At 39.4% G+C, this 18,785-nt stretch overlaps 1 protein-coding gene across 2 annotated transcripts in view; it reads left to right on the top strand.

Moving 5' to 3' along the window:
- IFNAR1 (interferon alpha and beta receptor subunit 1) overlaps positions 1-18,785 on the top strand; it is a 34,036-nt gene that overhangs the window by 619 nt on the left and 14,632 nt on the right. The window contains exons 1-5 of one of the 2 annotated variants that reach the window (XM_073231412.1): positions 3,450-3,573; positions 5,680-5,761; positions 14,844-15,022; positions 17,285-17,442; positions 17,556-17,691. In XM_073231412.1, coding sequence (XP_073087513.1) covers positions 14,851-15,022; positions 17,285-17,442; positions 17,556-17,691 — 466 coding nt within the window. In that variant the 5' untranslated portion in view covers positions 3,450-3,573; positions 5,680-5,761; positions 14,844-14,850. Of the gene's footprint in view, positions 1-3,449; positions 3,574-5,679; positions 5,762-14,843; positions 15,023-17,284; positions 17,443-17,555; positions 17,692-18,785 lie in introns of those variants that run through there. The other variant, XM_037014700.2, reaches the window with a different exon arrangement.

The raw sequence follows: 18,785 nt of genomic DNA, 5'->3' as shown, positions 1-18,785 counted from the left end.
ACACAGCCCAAATACGGGGGCTGGAAGTCACCAGGCTGGTTTGCTGCCTTTCCTGATGTTTAGCCGGGGTGCATCGCGGGAATGGCAACTTTTATAGGGTTGACATTGTGGTGAAGAGAGGTACCCAAAGAGAAACGGCCTAGCAACTGTGAGGTCAGTGAGGTTGCCTCCTGGGTTCAGAATATTTAACTCTTCGCTTAGAAAACTGTACCCTGATGTGGTACATGGTATCCTATTTCTCAAACTTTTCCACAAGTACAGTATAGCATATGGGTCCTGGGGTCCTGGTGTAACCCGTGGTAATTTCTTTGAAGTCTTCTTTTCATGAAAATTTTGCATTAAACTCCTATGCTTTAATATAAAAAGAATTTCCCCAGAACTTTCATATAAAATTAACTTTCTAGGAGGATGTACATTAAGATCCTAATTTTAATCTAGAAGAGAGCTGCTAAAATAAACTTTTTACACAACTAGCATTTATTACTGTCTTGACAGTGTACCGGACATTACTCTTCAGTGTTTTAAAATATAAACTCATTTAACTTTCAGAACAAAGCTAGGCACTGTTACCCTCATTTTACAGATGAGCAAATCAAGGCAGAGGTTAACTTGCCTAAGGCCATAGTCTGTTTTTCTAAAGGACAATTAAAGTTCTTGATGATCCACCTATATTCTAATGGCCTAATTATCTTTCAGTTAACTAATCAGTTTGCTCAAAGGAATAGTAATGTCCACAGCTAAATGAAATGCTAACCCTAAATTGAGATCAATGTTGCTCAGATCAAAGTCATAAAAATATTCAACCTTTTAAACCTAGTAAATGCAATTCTGGGACCCTATCCTAAGAAAACTATTCAAAATATTACAGGAAATTATATTTGTGTGGATGTGTTTGGATTTATGTCAGACTTGAAAAGATAGTAAACATTTCTGGTCATCAATATGGATGTGAAAGGTTGTAAGCAACCAATTGTACAAAAAGAAGTATTTGTTTAATTTATATATGTTACATGCTAGAAACATAAAATCAGCTAATACTATTATCACACCAAACACACTTGGGTCCACTTACCAGATGCACAGCAAAGTTTAACACTGACATGGACTGTAGTGAAGGAAAGTGGGCATTTATTGCAGGGCACCAAGCAGTCAGAACAGGCAGCTAATGCTTAAGGTCCCAAACTCCCTGTTTGTTCATAGGAACAACTTCATACCATAATATCTCTAACTGGGAAGAGTTTTTAAGGGAAAAAGTATGAGTGAGGGTCTCAGGACATGTGATCGGTTCATATACATATTCTGACTGGCTGAATTAGGAAAACAGGAGATACTTCAGGAATCTTAATCATCAGTCTCTTGGCTCCAGTTAGTCAGTCTGTGGTCTACGTGCTTGCAGTGAACGTGGGCTTCATGGGGTGGGATCTCACCTGTAAAACAACTCAAGGACATGTATGTATCAAGACAGTATCTATACTTCATGGTGGGGAGCTGCTGTCCTGTGACCCTGATTTACATCTAAGTTAAGTTATTACTCCTAACCTGGATTTCCTCTGCTCCCCCGCCCATATCCATTGTCCTAATCACTACTGACTATCTAATTCCCACACTCTGGCTTGGAGGGGCTTGGGGCCCTAATGGAAGAAAAAAAAACCCTTCACAAGAAGGGGATACCTGCCCAATGTCATTATCAAAAGGATGTTGATTATACTCATAAAAGAAAATCCATGAGATCTAAAGTGCTGTTTAATAACTATTTCCAAGTCCCTGTCCACTTATCAGTTATTTGTTGCTCTCCCAAATGCAAGATGCCACCAATCCCAGGTTCTCCTTCCTTTAACAGAAGAAGGATTGCTTCCCTGAGGAAATCTCTGGAGCTATCCCATCAAATTTCCTCTTCCTGTCTCAAGGCCCAGAATTACCAGAATTAGAATATTCTGGACTGGAAACCACAAATGCCATCAGATCTTTTGTTAACCCCAGGAAACCCTGTCACTGCCCCGCAACTTCATATAATCTATACAATTCCAACAGATGGGATGGGAATTAAGTTTAGAGGACTGGGATAAGGGAAAGTATTCTGAAAATTGAGGCTGGAAAGACTCAGTGAGGACATCCCAAATTTTTTTAAAATTTCAGAAAATGTTTTCTCAGATGTCTTGACTCTGACTTTATACCATAATATCTCTAACTGGGAAGGGGAGATAGCAGTCCCAATAAAGAAAAGTTCTACACAAGGACCCCTTAAGGGGTTGCATGCTTGCCTTGAGGCAACAAGTAAAGGCTAGAAATACTGTAGGAACAAGAAATAAATTTAAAGACTGGTCTTTGAAAAATTGTAGCTTATCATAGTGAAAGATAGTCCTTTGTGATATTGAAGTTGCTGTGAACCCAGCATTATGCCAAGGACTCTGAAATATGCCAATTAAATATGAAGCTGTATAGACCCTGCCCTGAAGGAACTTGTAGTGTGGTTGGAGTTTTGTGTTTACTACAAAGAAGCAGTTTTTTTACAAAACATCTTTATTCAACAAGTTTTGAGATGCTGCCTGATGTCAGGTGCTGCGCCGAGTACATCTGCTCTCATGTGAAATGGAGCAGCTTGATAAAATAAAGCCTGTAAAAACGGGGTCAGCACAAGTTGCAGGATTTCCAGAAGGTTTCCTGTAAGGGGTCAAATGTGAGCTGGGTCTGGAGAATTTGCGTGGTCCCAGAGGAAGAAAAGCACAGATTGTAGGGGGCTAGAAAGGGAAAATGAGAGGAGAGGATATCCAACAAGTGCAAGATTAGCAGTAGAAGTATAAGGAATGAAGTAGGTCTCTAGATGGAAGTTCTTAAAAATAAACACAAGGGCTCAGACTTGATATGCTCAGTGAGTGGTCAAGACCTTTTCAGGTTGCTGGAGAGCTTGGCCCTGCGTGATAAATATTCATACCTCTGTCGTTCAGTTTTGTTATGTGAATGTTTGCTTCCCATGAATTAGTTGTCAACTTTGAAATCACATTTGTTCAATTCTCTAGTGGAGTACATGAAGCATCTTTGAACACAGATTGTGAACAAATTGAAGTAGTTGAACCTCGTATCCTTTATGTCTGTGTCTTCCAAGACTAAAGAAAAAATTTCCATTTTTATCGTTTTTTTCAACTAAACAATGCATGCTTTTTTCATTTTTTTCCAGCTTTACTGAGATGTATTTGACATACAATGCTTACTTTTTATAGATTTAAAAAAACTGAACCTTTATCCAGCTCTTTCAAATGCAGAGATACAAATAATTAGCAACCTCTCTGGGCTAAGAGCAATCATTAGGTTTTTTTCAGATTGTTTTATATACTTAGCTTTGTTGTATTGGAATGTATTCATTCTTTAATCAGTGATGTGAAGGGAAGAATAACATTTTTTTCATATCTATAATGTGTATACAGCCATCTTTTTTCTCATTGCCCTTACAGGGAGAACAAATCTAAAGTCTCCTCATAATGTAGAGGTCTACATCGTTGATGACAACTTTATCCTCAAGTGGAACAGGAGCAATGAGGCTGTTGGGAACGTGACTTTTTCAGCAGATTATCTAATGTATGTGACTGCTTATTGATTTGCAAGACTCATCTGAAGAATTTTTATAATTCAAACACTAATTTTTTTTCAGGCTTGGGAAACATTTGCTTTTTCCATTTTTTTAAAGAAGTGTTATATCTACATAATATTTATAACTTCATTTCTACAAATAGAAACTTAGATTCAGCTTTGGGCATTGAAACAAAAGAGATTATGGGGGATGAGGATGGCATACCGCTTCTGTAGTGCATGGTCATAACTTCTCTGTTCTGGATAATCCACCTTCTTTAAATTTAGGTGAGGGTCTGAACCAGAGCCTATCCTGAGGACATGGGAGAATACCCCAAAAGGTCTATCCACAGTCTCAGAATAGCCTCCAGGTTCCCATGGTCAAGTTTTCCTGTTATCTCCATCATATGCAATGTTTTAACTTTAGATACAATTTATTAATATCAGCATGTCAACCCTGCATTTCCACAGAATCGCTGTTTCTGGAGTTTCTGCCCCCTCCCTAGTGCTTTCTACCTAACAGTTGCCAAGAGGACAGGCCAGTGGAGAGTGGCAGGAAAAGGATTACAGAACAAACAGCTCAAGAAGTGCAGTACTGTACTTTGCATGTGCGGCCCTTCAGCTAACCATTATTCCTGTCCTAGAAAGAGCAGGCAAATAACACAACAGTGAAAGAACAGGATATAGGGCATCCAGACCCAGAATCTGCTGCTCCAGCCCTGGCCCCAGCGCTATTGTTCTCACTTGATTACTAATAAAACTGAGATTAACTTAATCTCACAGCTTTAGTGATTTGTGTGTTTGTGTGTGTGTGTGTGTGTGTGTGTGTGTGTACATGGTTTTTCTCACATACATGGTTTTTCTCAGAATTGGTAATTTAACATTTTTTATCTCTAGAGATGTACTTTAAATTGAAATTTGAATTTTGTTACCAATTTTATTCTTTGCCTTAGTCCTGACTTTTCTTATTAAACAACTCTTTCAGGCATAACACAGATTATTTCAGACACCTTTATTTAAAGTCACCCTTATAATACAGAACAGAGTCATAGGTGTGTTTCTTCACACATTATATCACTTATACTAAATTCTCCAGACCATCAGTTACTCTTCCATTCTGACTTAGGCATCAAATGCATTATTTCAGTGTGTTCTCACTCTCTTCTCTTTTGTTAGCTTTATAAACAATTGCCTTGTAAAAACTTGCTGGACTCCCATATTTGGGGAGACAGTGTGACAGCATTGTAGTATATAGTATGGGCGTGAGCCAGGCTGCTCAGGTCTAACTCCATCCTCTGCTATTTATTCTGTCAAAGTTTCTTTATCTGTTAAGGAGAGATAAAAACTAATATGACCATATTTAATTTATCATCCAAACCAAGATACTTCTGAGAGTGAAAAGAGGCACTTAATTTTAAATAAGGTAAAACAGCAAGCTTAAACCAGGGCTGCCCCAGGCGAATTGGGAAAGTGTGCCCCAATAGTAAAGAGTCTAACTCAGAAGGTAGTTGAGTATTGAATAGTTGAATATAAAGTGCTCAGAACAGTGGCATGGAGTAGGTGAATGATCAAAGTGTAGTTAATCATAGCAGCGTACAAGTATTTTTTAATATAGTGTTTCTCAGAATGTAGAACATATGCCACTGGTAATCAGTGATACAGAAACCCATAAATAAGCTACTAGGATTCCAGTGCCTGTGGAACACAAGTGTGAAGACATCAGTGTTCGTGACTTACATCTAAATTATGTTTGTACAGTGTAGTATGCATCCTTTCATCCAATAATGAGTGCCTTTTATCCAAGCGCACTTCTGGGTGCTTAGAATATATCAGTGATTAAGAGAAACAAAGATGGCATGTAGTTACAGTATGAAGCTTTTATGAAAAATGAAGTTTTATGAAATGAATTTTATATTGGTTACATATTTGTTTTCAAATTGTATTCTGATCTAAATACTCTCTCTGATAAAGGTGTTTTTAAGAAAAACAGCAGCTTCCTTCTTTGTACAACGGTTGTAATTGGGTATGCTCCTGTCCTGAAGCAGGAAAGGCTTAGTTTTAAATGTTTTATAAGGTTTTCTGTTTATAATAAGAGTTTCTGGGCTTTTGAAGTAGATTCTGATGTGGAGGAGTTTCTCAGGGAAGACCAGTACAGCAGAAGGGGAAACTGGCCAGGAATGAGATGTTCCATATGCTGGTGCGTATTTTTGGTCATTTTTTTTTTTTTGAGAGGGCATCTCTCATATTTATTGATCAAATGGTTGTTAACAACAATAAAATTCAGTATAGGGAGGTGAATGCTCAATGTACAATCATTAATCCATCTCAAGTCTAATTCTCGTCAGTCTCCAATCTTCTGAAGCATAACCAACAAGTTCTTACATGGTGAACGAATTCTTACATAGTGAATAAATTCTTACATGGTGAACAGTACAAGGGCATTCATCACAGAAACTTTCGGTTTTGATCACGCATTATGACCTATAAACAATCAGGTCAAAAATGAATATTCGTTTGATTTTTGTACTTGATTTATATGTTGATCCCACATTTCTCCCTTTATTACTATTATTATTTTTATTTTTAATAAAATGCTGAAGTGGTAGGTAGATGCAAGATAAAGGTAGAAAACATAGTTTAGTGCTGTAAGAGGGCAAATGTAGATGATCAGATGATCAGGTGTGTGCCTATGGACTAAGTATTAATCCAGGCTAGACAAGGGCAGCAAAACATCCACGGATGCAGAAGATTTCTCTCAAAGCAGGGGGGGTGAGGTTCTGAGCCTCACCTCTGTTGATCCCCAAATTCTCACCTGATGGCCCCCCTGCGACTGTGCCTGTCTTAGGTTGTTCCTCCCTTGAGGAATCTTACCCGTCTCTGGCTAACCAGTCATCTTCTGGGGCCATACAGGGAAATGTAAAGTTGGTAAGTGAGAGAGAAGCCATATTGTTTGAAAAGGTTAGCTTTTTACTTCTTTGCAGATTTATGCCCTGTGGCTTCTATGCCCAGCACTTGTCTCGAGGTATCTTTACCACCTGGAGGAATTATGATACTCAGTAAATTCGATATGAGGCACGAATTCTATTTAAGGGTTGTAATTAGGAAGAAAGAAGAAAAGCTACAGATGTAGCATATGGAAGGAAACATGGGAGGATTGATTATTTCTTTGACATATCTTCTTGTAGAGTACATTAAGTATGTATAGGTTTTAAACTACTAACTAATTTGCACACACATATTAACATAATAGGAATACGGTGACATAAACAAAGCAAATCTATAATTACCATCCATCTCCAGTGAAGCCAAGAAAACCATTTAGGCACCCTAGGCATTTGTGAAAATTTGTCTATGATATGATGGCTATTGTCCAACTGTACTTGAACCGTCTGAGAGAAATCAGACAAATTAAAGCAGCCCATTTCTGGGATCTGTTCACATCCCATATGTTCTTTTAACCGTAGATAGTCTATAGTCATAAGATTTTGGAGTGCTACACCTTGCACTCCTCCCAACTGCTGGTTGAGTTCCAACAGTACAGATCTGGTCAAATTCGTTGTCTCACTGTATGCACATGCCAGCCTAGACATCTTCCTCCTCATTCCAATGGCAAGTCCAGGAGACGGTGGGCTGGATGCAGCCACAACCACAGCATCGTCTGGATCCCTGTGGAGGCTTTTTGATGATCATCCCCTGGCACAAGTCCTCCAGAGAGTGCTGATGCCGGAAACTCCTCCTCATATTGTATCTTAGTTCATTTTCTGGGTATCCAAGCAAGGCCTTGATCTTCTGCATAGAAATAAACAGACCCTTTGCCCACACTTTGACATGCCCTCTATATCACTGTGCAGAACACATTGGAGGTCAGCACACAGTAACTGCTTTTTTTTTTTTTTTTTTTTATTAAGAGAAAGGAATATTATCAGAAAAGAGTACCTCCATAGCTGATCATCTGACACCCTTTAAGTGATCAACATTAAGGATATTTAAAGCATGCGTTGATCTTTGATTTACCAATAGTTTTATCCTATCAAGGAGTAATCCCCCTTTTCTTCCTTTCTTTCTTTCTTTTTTTTTTTTTTAAATTTTTAATCTACACTTACATGAAGAATACTATGTTTACTATGCTCTCCCCTATATCAGGTCCCCCCTAACAACCACATTACGGTTACTGTCCATCAGCTTAGCAAAATGTTGTAGAGTCACTACTTGTCCTCTCTGTGTTGTGCAGCCCACCCTCCCCTTTCTCCCTCCCCCCCATGCATGCTAATCTTAATACCCCCCTTCTTCTTACCCCCTCCTTATCCCTCCCTGCCCACCCATCCTCCCCAGTTCCTTTCCCTTTGGTACCTGTTAGTCCATTTTTGGGTTCTGTAATTCCGCTGCTGTTTTGTTCCTTCAGTTTTTCCTTTGTTCCTATACTCCTCAGATGAGTGAAATCATTTGGTATTTCTCTTTCTCCGCTTGGCTTATTTCACTGAGCATAATACTCTCCAGCTCCATCCATGTTGCTGCAAATGGTTGGATTTTTCCACTTCTTATGGCTGAGTAGTATTCCATTGTGTATATGTACCACATCTTCTTTATCCATTCATCTACCGATTGACATTTTGGTTGCTTCCAATTCTTGGCTATTGTAAATAGTGCTGCGATAAACATAGGGGTGCATCTGTCTTTCTCAAACTTGATTGCTGCGTTCTTAGGGTAAATTCCTAGGAGTGGAATTCCTGGGTCAAATGGTAGGTCTGTTTTGAGCATTTTGATGAATCTCCATACTGCTTTCCACATGGTTGAATTAATTTACATTCCCACCAGCAGTGTAGGAGGGTTCCCCTTTCTCCACAGCCTCGCCAACATTTGTTGTTGTTTGTCTTTTGGATGGCAGCTATCCTTACTGGTGTGAGGTGATACCTCATTGTAGTTTTAATTTGCATTTCTCTGATAATTAGCGATGTGGAGCATCTTTTCATGTGTCTCTTGGCCATCTGTATTTCTTTTTTAGAGAACTGTCTGTTCAGTTCCTCTGCCCATTTTTTAATTGGGTTATTTGTTTTTTGTTTGTTGAGGCGTGTGAGCTCTTTATATATTCTGGATGTCAAGCCTTTATCGGATGTGTCATTTTCAAATATATTCTCCCATACTGTAGGGTTCCTTTTTGTTCTATTGATGGTGTCTTTCGCTGTACAAAAGCTTTAGTCCCACTTGCTCATTTTTGCTGTTATTTTCCTTGCCCAGGGAGATATGTTCCAGAAGAGGTCACTCATGTTTATGTCTAAGAGGTTTTTGCCTATGTTTTTTTCCAAGAGTTTAATGGTTTCATGACTTACATTCAGGTCTTTGATCCATTTTGAGTTTACCTTTGTATATGGGGTTAGACAATGGTCCAGTTTCATTCTCCTACATGTAGCTGTCCAGTTTTGCCAGCACCATCTGTTGAAGAGACTGTCATTTTGCCATTGTATGTCCATGGCTCCTTTATCAAATATTAATTGACCATATATGTTTGGGTTAATGTCTGGAGTCTCTAATCTGTTCCACTGGTCTGTGGCTCTGTTCTTGTGCCAGTACCAAATTGTCTTGATTACTATGGCTTTGTAGTAGAGCTTGAAGTTGGGGAGTGAGATCCCCCCTACTTTATTCTTCTTTTTCAGGATTGCTTTGGCTATTCGGGGTCTTTGGTGTTTCCATATGAATTTTTGAATTATTTGTTCCAATTCATTGAAGAATGTTGCTGGTAATTTGAGAGGGATTGCATCAAATCTGTATATTGCTTTGGGCAGGATGGCCATTTTGACGATATTAATTCTTCCTAGCCATGAGCATGGGATGAGTTTCCATTTATTAGTGTCCCCTTTAATTTCTCTTAAGAGTGACTTGTAGTTTTCAGGGTATAGGTCTTTCACTTCTTTGGTTAGGTTTATTCCTAGGTATTTTATTCTTTTTGATGCAATGGTGAATGGAATTGTTTTCCTGATTTCTCTTTCTATTGATTCATTGTTAGTGTATAGGAAAGCTACAGATTTCTGTGTGTTAATTTTGTATCCTGCAACTTTGCTGTATTCCGATATCAGTTCTAGTAGTTTTGGGGTGGAGTCTTTAGGGTTTTTTATGTACAGTATCATATCATCTGCAAATAGTGACAGTTTAACTTCTTCTTTACCAATCTGGATTCCTTGTATTTCTTTGTTTTGTCTGATTGCCGTGGTTAGGACCTCCAGTACTATGTTAAATAACAGTGGGGAGAGTGGGCATCCCTGTCTGGTTCCCGATCTCAGAGGAAATGCTTTCAGCTTCTCGCTGTTCAGTATAATGCTGGCTGTGGGTTTATCATATATGGCCTTTATTATGTTGAGGTACTTGCCCTCTATTCCCATTTTGCTGAGAGTTTTTATCATGAATGGATGTTGAATTTTGTCAAATGCTTTTTCAGCATCTATGGAGATGATCATGTGGTTTTTGTCTTTCTTTTTGTTGATGTGGTGGATGATGTTGATGGATTTTCGAATGTTGTACCATCCTTGCATCCCTGGGATGAACCCCACTTGGTCATGGTGTATGATCCTTTTGATATACTGTTGAATTCTGTTTGCTAATATTTTATTGAGTATTTTTGCATCTACATTCATCAGGGATATTGGTCTGTAATTTTCTTTTTTGGTGGGGTCTTTGCCTGGTTTTGGTATTAGGGTGATGTTGGCTTCATAGAATGAGTTTGGGAGTATTCCCTCTTCTTCTATTTTGTGGAACACTTTAAGGAGAATGGGTATTATGTCTTCTCTGTGTGTCTGATAAAATTCTAAGGTAAATCCATCCGGCCCCGGGGTTTTGTTCTTGGGTAGTTTTTTGATTACCATTTCAATTTCTTTGCTCGTAATTGGTTTGTTTAACTTTTGTGTTTCTTCCTTGGTCAGTCTTGGGAGGTTGTATTTTTCTAGGAAGTTGTCCATTTCTTCTAGGTTTTCCAGCTTGTTGGCATATAGGTTTTCATAGTAGTCTTTAATAATTCTTTGTATTTCTGTGGAGTCTGTCGTGATTTTCCATTCTCATTTCTGATTATGTTGATTTGTGTTGATTCTCTTTTTCTCTTAATAAGTTGGGCTAGAGGCTTATCTATTTTGTTTATTTTCTCAAAGAACCAGCTCTTGGTTTCGTTGATTTTTCCTATTGTTTTATTCTTCTCAATTTTGTTTATTTCTTTTCTGATCTTTATTATGTCCCTCCTTCTGCTGACTTTAGGCCTCATTTGTTCTTCTTTTTCCAGTTTTGATAATTGTGATGTTAGACTATTCATTTGGGATTGTTCTTCCTTCTTCCAGTGTGCCTGGATTGCTATATACTTTCCTCTTAAGACTGCTTTCGCTGCGTCCCACAGAAGTTGGGGCTTAGTGTTGTTGTTGTCATTTGTTTCTATATATTCCTTGATCTCTATTTTGATTTGTTCATTGATCCATTAATTATTTAGTAGCATGTTGTTAAGCCTCCATGTGTTTGTGAGCCTTTTTGTTTTCTTTGTAGAATTTATTTCTACTTTTATACCTTTGTGGTCTGAAAAATTGGTTGGTAGAATTTCAATATTTTGGAGTTTACTGAGGCTCTTTTTGTGAGCTAGTATGTGGTCTATTCTGGAGAATGTTCCATGTGCACTTGAGAAGAATGTATATCCTGTTGCTTTTGGATGTAGAGTTCTATAGATGTCTATTAGGTCCATCTGTTCTAGGGTGTTGTTCTGTGCCTCTGTGTCCTTACTTATTTTCTGCCCAGTGGATCTATCCTTTGGGGTGAGTGGTGTGTTGAAGTCTCCTAAAATGAATGCATTGCAGTCTATTTCCCTCTTTAGTTCTGTTAGTATTTGCTTCACATATGCTGGTGCTCCTGTATTGGGTGCATATATATTTAGAATGGTTATATCCTCTTGTTGGACTGAGCCCTTTATCATTATGTAGTGTCCTTCTTTATCTCTTGTTACTTTCTCTGTTTTGAAGTCTATTTTGTCTGATATTAGTACTGCAACCCCTGCTTTCTTCTCACTGTTGTTTGCCTGAAATATGTTTTTCCATCCCTTGACTTTTAGTCTATGCTTATCTTTGGGTTTAAGGTGAGTTTCTTGTAAGCAGCATATAGATGGGTCTTGCTTTTTTATCCATTCTATTACTCTGTGTCTTTTGATTGGTGCATTAAGTCCATTTACATTTAGGGTGACTATTGAGAGATATGTACTTATTGCCATTGCAGGCTTTAGATTTGTGGTTACCAAAGGTTCAAGGTTAGCTTCTTTAGTATCTTACTGCCTAACTTAGCTCGCTTATTGAGCTGTTATATACACTGTCTGGAGATTCTTTTCTTCTCTCCCTTCTTATTCCTCCTCCTCCATTCTTCATATGTTGTGTGTTTTGTTCTGTGCTCTTTTTAGGGGTGCTCCCATTTAGAGCAGTCCCTGTAGGATGCCCTGTAGAGGTGGTTTGTGGGAAGCAAATTCCCTCAGCTTTTGCTTGTCTGGGAATTGTTTAATCCCGCCATCATATTTAAATGATAGTCGTGCTGGATACAGTATCCTTGGTTCAAGGCCCTTCTGTTTCATTGCATTAAGTATATCATGCCATTCTCTTCTGGCCTGTAGGGTTTCTGTCGAGAAGTCTGATGTTAGCCTGATGGGTTTTCCTTTATAGGTGACCTTTTTCTCTCTAGCTGCCTTTAAAACTCTTTCCTTGTCCTTGATCCTTGCCATTTTAATTACTATGTGTCTTGGTGTTGTTCTCCTTGGATCCTTTCTGTTGGGGGTTCTGTGTAATTCCATGGTCTGTTCGATTATTTCCTCCCCCAGTTTGGGGAAGTTTTCAGCAATTATTTCTTCAAAGAGACTTTCTATCCCTTTTCCTCTTTCTTCTTCTTCTGGTATCCCTATAATACGAATATTATTCCTTTTGGCTTGGTCACATAGTTCTCTTAGTGTTGTTTCATTCCTGGAGATCCTTTTATCTCTCTCTATGTCAGCTTCTATACGTTCCTGTTCTCTGGCTTCTATTCCTTCAATGGCCTCTTGCATCTTATCCATTCTGCTTATAAATCCTTCCAGGGATTGTTTCACTTCTGTGATCTCCTTCCTGACATCTGTGATCTCCCTCTGGACTTCATCCCACTGCTCTTGCATTTTTCTCTGCATCTCATCCCATTGCTCTTGCATTTTTCTCTGCATCTCTGTCAGCATGTTCATGATTTTTATTTTGAATTCTTTTTCAGGAGGACTGGTTAGGTCTGTCTCCTTCTCAGGTGTTGTCTCTGTGATCTTTGTCTGCCTGTAGTTTTGTGTTTTCGTGGTGATAGAGATAGTGTGCAGAGCTGGTACAAGTGACCGCTGGAAGAGCTTCCCTTCTTGTTGGTTTGTGGCTTTCCTCACCTGGGAGAATAGCGACCTCTAGTGGCTTGTGCTGGGCAGCTGTGTGCAGACAGGGCTTCTGCTTCCTGCCTGGTTTCTATGGGGTTTATCTCCGCTGTTGCTGTGGGCGTGGCCTGGCTGGGGCTGCTCCCCCAAAATGGTGGAGCCCCGTTGGAGGGGGAGCGGCTGGGAGGCTATTTATCTCCTTAAGGGGCCTCTGTGCTCCCTGCTGCCCAGGGGGTTAGAGTGCCCAGAGATCCCCAGATTCCCTGCCTCTGGTCTAAGTGACCTGTCCTGCCCCTTTAAGACTTCCAAAAAGCATTCTCTAAACCAAAACAACAACAGCAACAATGAGAGAGGGAACAGAAAAAAAAAAAAAAAAAGGAAAAAACACTTGATTTTTTTTTTTTTTTGTCCTCAGGCACCGGTCCCAGGCACCTGCTCACTGGTCCTGCTGCCCTGCCTCCCTAGCACCAGGGTCCCTGTCCCTTCAAGGCTTCCAAAAAGCACCCGCCCACTGGTCCTGCAGGGAAAAACACGCGATATTCTTTGTCCTCAGGCGCCGGTCCCAGGCACCCGCTCACCGGTCCCGCCACCCTGCCTCCCTAGCAACGGGGTCCCTGTCCCTTTAAGGCTTCCAAAAAGCACTCGCCAAAAAAAAAAAAAAAAAAAAAACCCGCTCCGGTTTCTTTCCACCCGCCGGGAGCCAGGGGGAGGGGCGTTCCTGTCCCGCCAGGCCGGGGCTTGTATCTTACCCCCTTGGCAAGGCGCTGGGTTCTTGCAGGTGTGGATGTGGTCTCTATTTTAGGAAGTTTTTTCTTTGTTATATTTTCATAGCTCTGTGTGTTTTTGGGAGGAGATTTCCACTGCTCTACTAATGCCGCCGTCTTGGCTCCGCCTTGGTCATTTTTTTTTTAATGTTTCCTTTTTGAAAAACAAGGTAGACTGGTATTTGGGTCAGCACAAAAGTTATTTGTATATTGTCCCTGGTTTCTGTTACCTTAAAGCATCTTTAAATTAAAGTCTACAATACCTACACCCCCGCCAAAAATAAAAAACAACAACAACTCATCTGTGAATTCGGCTGGACAAAAAATGCCTTCTCAGAGGGTAGTTTCTCTGCTGGGTTTAAGGTAGACAGAGCTTTGTTAACATAGGCAAAAAGTTTGAAACTCATTACCTTTGTTTTCTGTCCTTTTCTGAAGTGACAGGTAATAGCATATCCTTTCTGCCTTAGGTACTCCATGATAATTTGATTGCTTTGTGTGTTTGAAGAATCTAGCATCAGTCACTTAAACTCTCTGATGGGCTAAATCCACTTTGAGGAATTTGTTAGTTTATGTTAACGTTTTAAGGTCCTTGTTTCTAGTGATCTATAATAAAAGGAACAATGGAAATCAGCAAGCAGAAGGGATGGTTTGATTTTGAGGAGGGCAGAGGAAATTATCAAACCATGCTGATTCTTAGGTCTTTCTTAGGGCTAGTAAATCTATTCACAGGAGGAAGTCAGAAGGTAATCATCAAATCTAGTTTCCAGATTTCCAGTAAGAGAACAACATCCAGAAATACAAAGTTGTCAGCCAGAAGTCACACACTATTTTTAAACAAAGCCAACACTGAGTCCACTTTTACCTTATGAATCATTTCTTTTGCTTCTATCACTCGCAAAATTGTAGAACTGTATTAAGAAAGTGACCATCATAATTATTCCATTTTATAAATAATAACTTGGTATTGCTGCATTGAAAAAGGATGGAATGTTACACACTAAAATGTTAACAGAACAGTAACTCAAGTAGAAGAAATAGCTCCCTAAACTACCTTTACAATGTTAGTAAACAGAAAATGTGTTTAACACTATGGTGTTTACCCACTTGCTCATTCATTCATTCACTTTTTTTTAAAGACCCAGGATGGATAATTGGATGAAATTGCCTGGATGTCAATATGTTACTAGTACCAAATGCAACTTTTCTTCACTCAAACTAAATGTTTATGAAAAAATCAAATTGCGCATAAGAGCAGAAAAAGGAAACAACACTTCTCCGTGGTATGAGCTTAACTCATTTATACCATTTCAAAAAGGTAAGAAAACGTTGCCAGCTGAATTACAATATATATCCTTTCTTAAATATTGCCAGAACAGCGCACTTCCTCAGCCCATAATTTTGCATGATGCAGTCTCCCATCTTAGAAAATCCATTCCCTTAATCCTGTTACCCATTCCTGTGATGGCCTATACTAGCTGTTCTCACAATGTGGGCCTCAAGCCCCTTTCCGGAGCTTTGGAAAACCACAACTATTCTCATTATAACTCTAAGACTTTCTTTGCCTTATTTATTTTCATTCTCTCTTGAGCGTATGCCAGAGTTTTCCAGAGCTGTCTGAAGTGTGAGGTGGTAACTGACTGACTGGGGAAGTAGGTGTGAGATCCCTCTGTCGTCTTTATTAAGCCACACATTACAGAGATTTGAACAAAACATGAAATAGCTCCACTCTTCTCACTACGTTGTTTTGTTTATTTGTTTTGGAAGATAGTTATTTTTTATAACAAATATTTGTTACCATGTAGTGGGTTTTTTTTTAATAGATTAGTCTTCTAATTTGTATTAGTGTTTAACATGCTAAGTGTGGAAAGAAATAAGCTATATCAACAAAAGCTTTTTGGGCTGTCATTTCTTTAAGAGTAGAAAGGCATTCTGAGGCCAAAATGTGTGAGAACCACTGCCCTAAAGCACAACTCAAAGAAGAGAGAGCGGTCCGCCTCCCTTAGCTTCTTTGCCTCCCACTCCCCCTTCAGCACCCACAGTGTGAACTTTGTTCTTTACCGCTATACTGAAACCACCCTTGTTGAGGTCCCGGTGACATCAGTGATGCCAGGTGACTCCCCAGTCCTCCCCTGGCTCGGTTCCTCTCGCATCTGCATAGTTATCACTCCCTCTCCTGACACCCTTCGCCTCTGGATCTCTAGGGCACTCCCTTTCCCATGCTGCCCACTCCCCAGTCTCTCCTTGGCCACGTTCTCCTGTCTCCCAGCCGTGTCAGCGTTAGGCTGCCTCATCAGTCACTGAACCTTCTCTCTTTCCACACTCACTCCACTGGCAGTCTTACAGCTTCCAACACCATGTCTATGCTCTTGCCTCCTCAGATTTGGTCTCCCGCCCCATTCCTTCCCTTCCCTTTAGACTTGTATTACCAACTCTCTCACTGACATGTCTACTTAGATGTCTGAAAATTTCTTATTGGAACAAAATTGGTACACAATGTTATATTGGTTTCAGATATACAACATGGTGACTCTATAATTATATACATTACTAGGTGCTTGCCATGTTAAGTGTAGTTCCATGTTACCATACCAAGACATTTAAATATTATTGGTTATATTCTCTGTGTTGTACTTCCATTCCTATGACTCGTTTACTTTATAGTTTGCATTTTGTACTTCTTTATCCCCTTCATCTCTTTTGTCCACTCCTCCCACCCGGCTCCCTTAGATGTCTAAAATTTTAAATGGCCAAAGCTCTTGATTTTCCCCCTCAAAACCTGCTGTTCTTAAAGCTTTTCCATCTCTATTAATAGCATCATCCATTCTTTGCCCAGTTCAGGAGCCATGGAGTCTCTTTGACATCTCTTTGCCTCATGTCCTGCATCAAGTCTGTTAACAAATTCTGAGTGACCCACCTGCAGAGTATATCTTGAGTCTGATGCTTCTCTCTCCCACCTGTGCTGCAGCCTTCATCAGGCCGCTTGCATTTGTCACATGAACTACTGCAGTAGCTTCTCACTGCTGTGCCTGCTTCTTCAGACAGTAACCAGCATGATCTTTCCAAACTAAATCAGAATATGGCGCTTCTCCAGTCTCAGCCCTCCAGCCACTTCACACTCTAACCACAAGCACAAGGTCTTCCTTTATTATCTGGCTTCTAGCTACTCTGATCTCATTTTCAGCCACTCAGCCATTCGCATCCCTTTAGTGTCTCTGGGAAATGAGACATCCCCATGGGAGGGGCACTCTGCCCTAAATACGTGCTTGACTTACTCCTTCACTTTGCTCAGGTTCTTAGCTCAAATGTCTCAGAGGCTTTTCCTGACTAACAACTAAAACAACCCTTGCTGCCATTCTCTGTCCCCTTATATTACCTTATTTTTCCTTACAGCATACATTATATGTATTTGTTTATTGGGTTTTGTTTTGTTTTATTTTCCATATTCCCCACTGAAGTGTAAACTCCATGAGGAACTTTCTGTTTTACTATGCCAGGCACATATTAAGTGCTCAGAATTATTTTGTTGAATGAATATTTTGGCATAGAAGTTACATAGTAAATGTTCTGATTTTTACAGCTCACATTGGTCCTCCAAAAGTACACTTAGAAGCCGAAGATAAGGCAATAATAATAAACATCTCTCCTCCTGGGACACATGGTAGCAACATGTGGGCTATGGATAATTCAAGCTTTACATATAGCTTAGTTATCTGGAAAAATTCTTCAAGTACAGAAGTAAGTATTATTTTTACCTTTATATGATGTGAGAGGAAAATGATGTGAATGAATTCTTAAGTCTGACCTTACACTTTTTTAAAGAAAAGACTTTCATTGTCTTTCTATTACAGGAAAGGACTGAAACAGTTTATCCCAGAGATAAAATTTATAAACTCTCACCAGAGACTACCTATTGTTTAAAAGTTAAAGCAAGACTGTGGAGAAAAGTTGGTCTCTATAGCCCAGTGTATTGTATAAGTACCACAGGTAAGAAGGAGGTTTTGCTTTAGATTCAGTAACTGTAGGATTATACATACATACATACATATATATATATATATATATATATATACACATACATACATACATATATATATATATATATACATACATATATATATATATATAATACACACACACACACATGCATGATTGAGTGTATTAATTTTGGCATTTTTCCCATAGTTGCTAAGGTTTATTTTATTATTGAAGTATAGTTGACACACCAATATTACATGAGTTTCAGGTGTACAACATAATGTTTGACAATCATACACATTATGAAATGCTCACCATGACAAGTGTGGTTACCGTCTGTCATGTATTACAATATTGACTGTATTCCCTATGCTGTCCTTTTCATCCATGTGACTTACTTGTTTCATAACTGGAAGTTTGTACCTCTTAATCACCTTTTCTAAAGAGGAGCTGTGTGTCTTCTGGAATGATTTGCAGAACTTTGTCCCCAAAGATATGAAATGGGCCAGTTTCTGGTTGTTCTTCTTGAAATATGAAGCTATGGGCCTGTATTTAAAACACATCAATTTAAAACTCTCCCTCCAAGATACTTGAAATAGGAAGGTGGGAAAAAGAAGCTGCAGTAAAGAAAAACAACCACTACACCACAGCCAAGTTTAGAGCCGATTTCATATTTGACCAGTATTGACTAAGCAACTCACATGTTCCTGGAGCTGTGAAAAATACTTTAGGAAAGGGAATGACATTTCTCCTGTCCCAGGCTGTGGAGAGTGTAGTTACAGAAGAGAACACTACTGCACGTCGTGAATGTGGAGGGCGTGGGTTTCTCTCCAGGGCAGTGCTCTGGACACCAGCTGGGTGTCCTACAGCTCTTACACTATCTACCTGGAGACAGCGTCAGAACTTAAAAGTTAAGGGCTAAGTCCAAAAGACAACCCCTCCCTTCAGACACCAGTCCCAAGTCCAGGTCATCACTTGTGCTTCTGACCGATCTTGGCTACAGATCAGAGGTTCCCATGTCCCCCTCCTTGGATTTAATTAATACGCTATACCAGCACGTAGAACTCAGAAATATATCCTACTTCCCAGATTACCGTTTTTTT

Source organism: Manis javanica, chromosome 3, assembly GCF_040802235.1.
Source record: "Manis javanica isolate MJ-LG chromosome 3, MJ_LKY, whole genome shotgun sequence".
In the NCBI taxonomy this organism is placed as follows: domain Eukaryota; kingdom Metazoa; phylum Chordata; class Mammalia; order Pholidota; family Manidae; genus Manis; species Manis javanica.
This window is presented reverse-complemented; position numbering and strand designations above follow the sequence as displayed.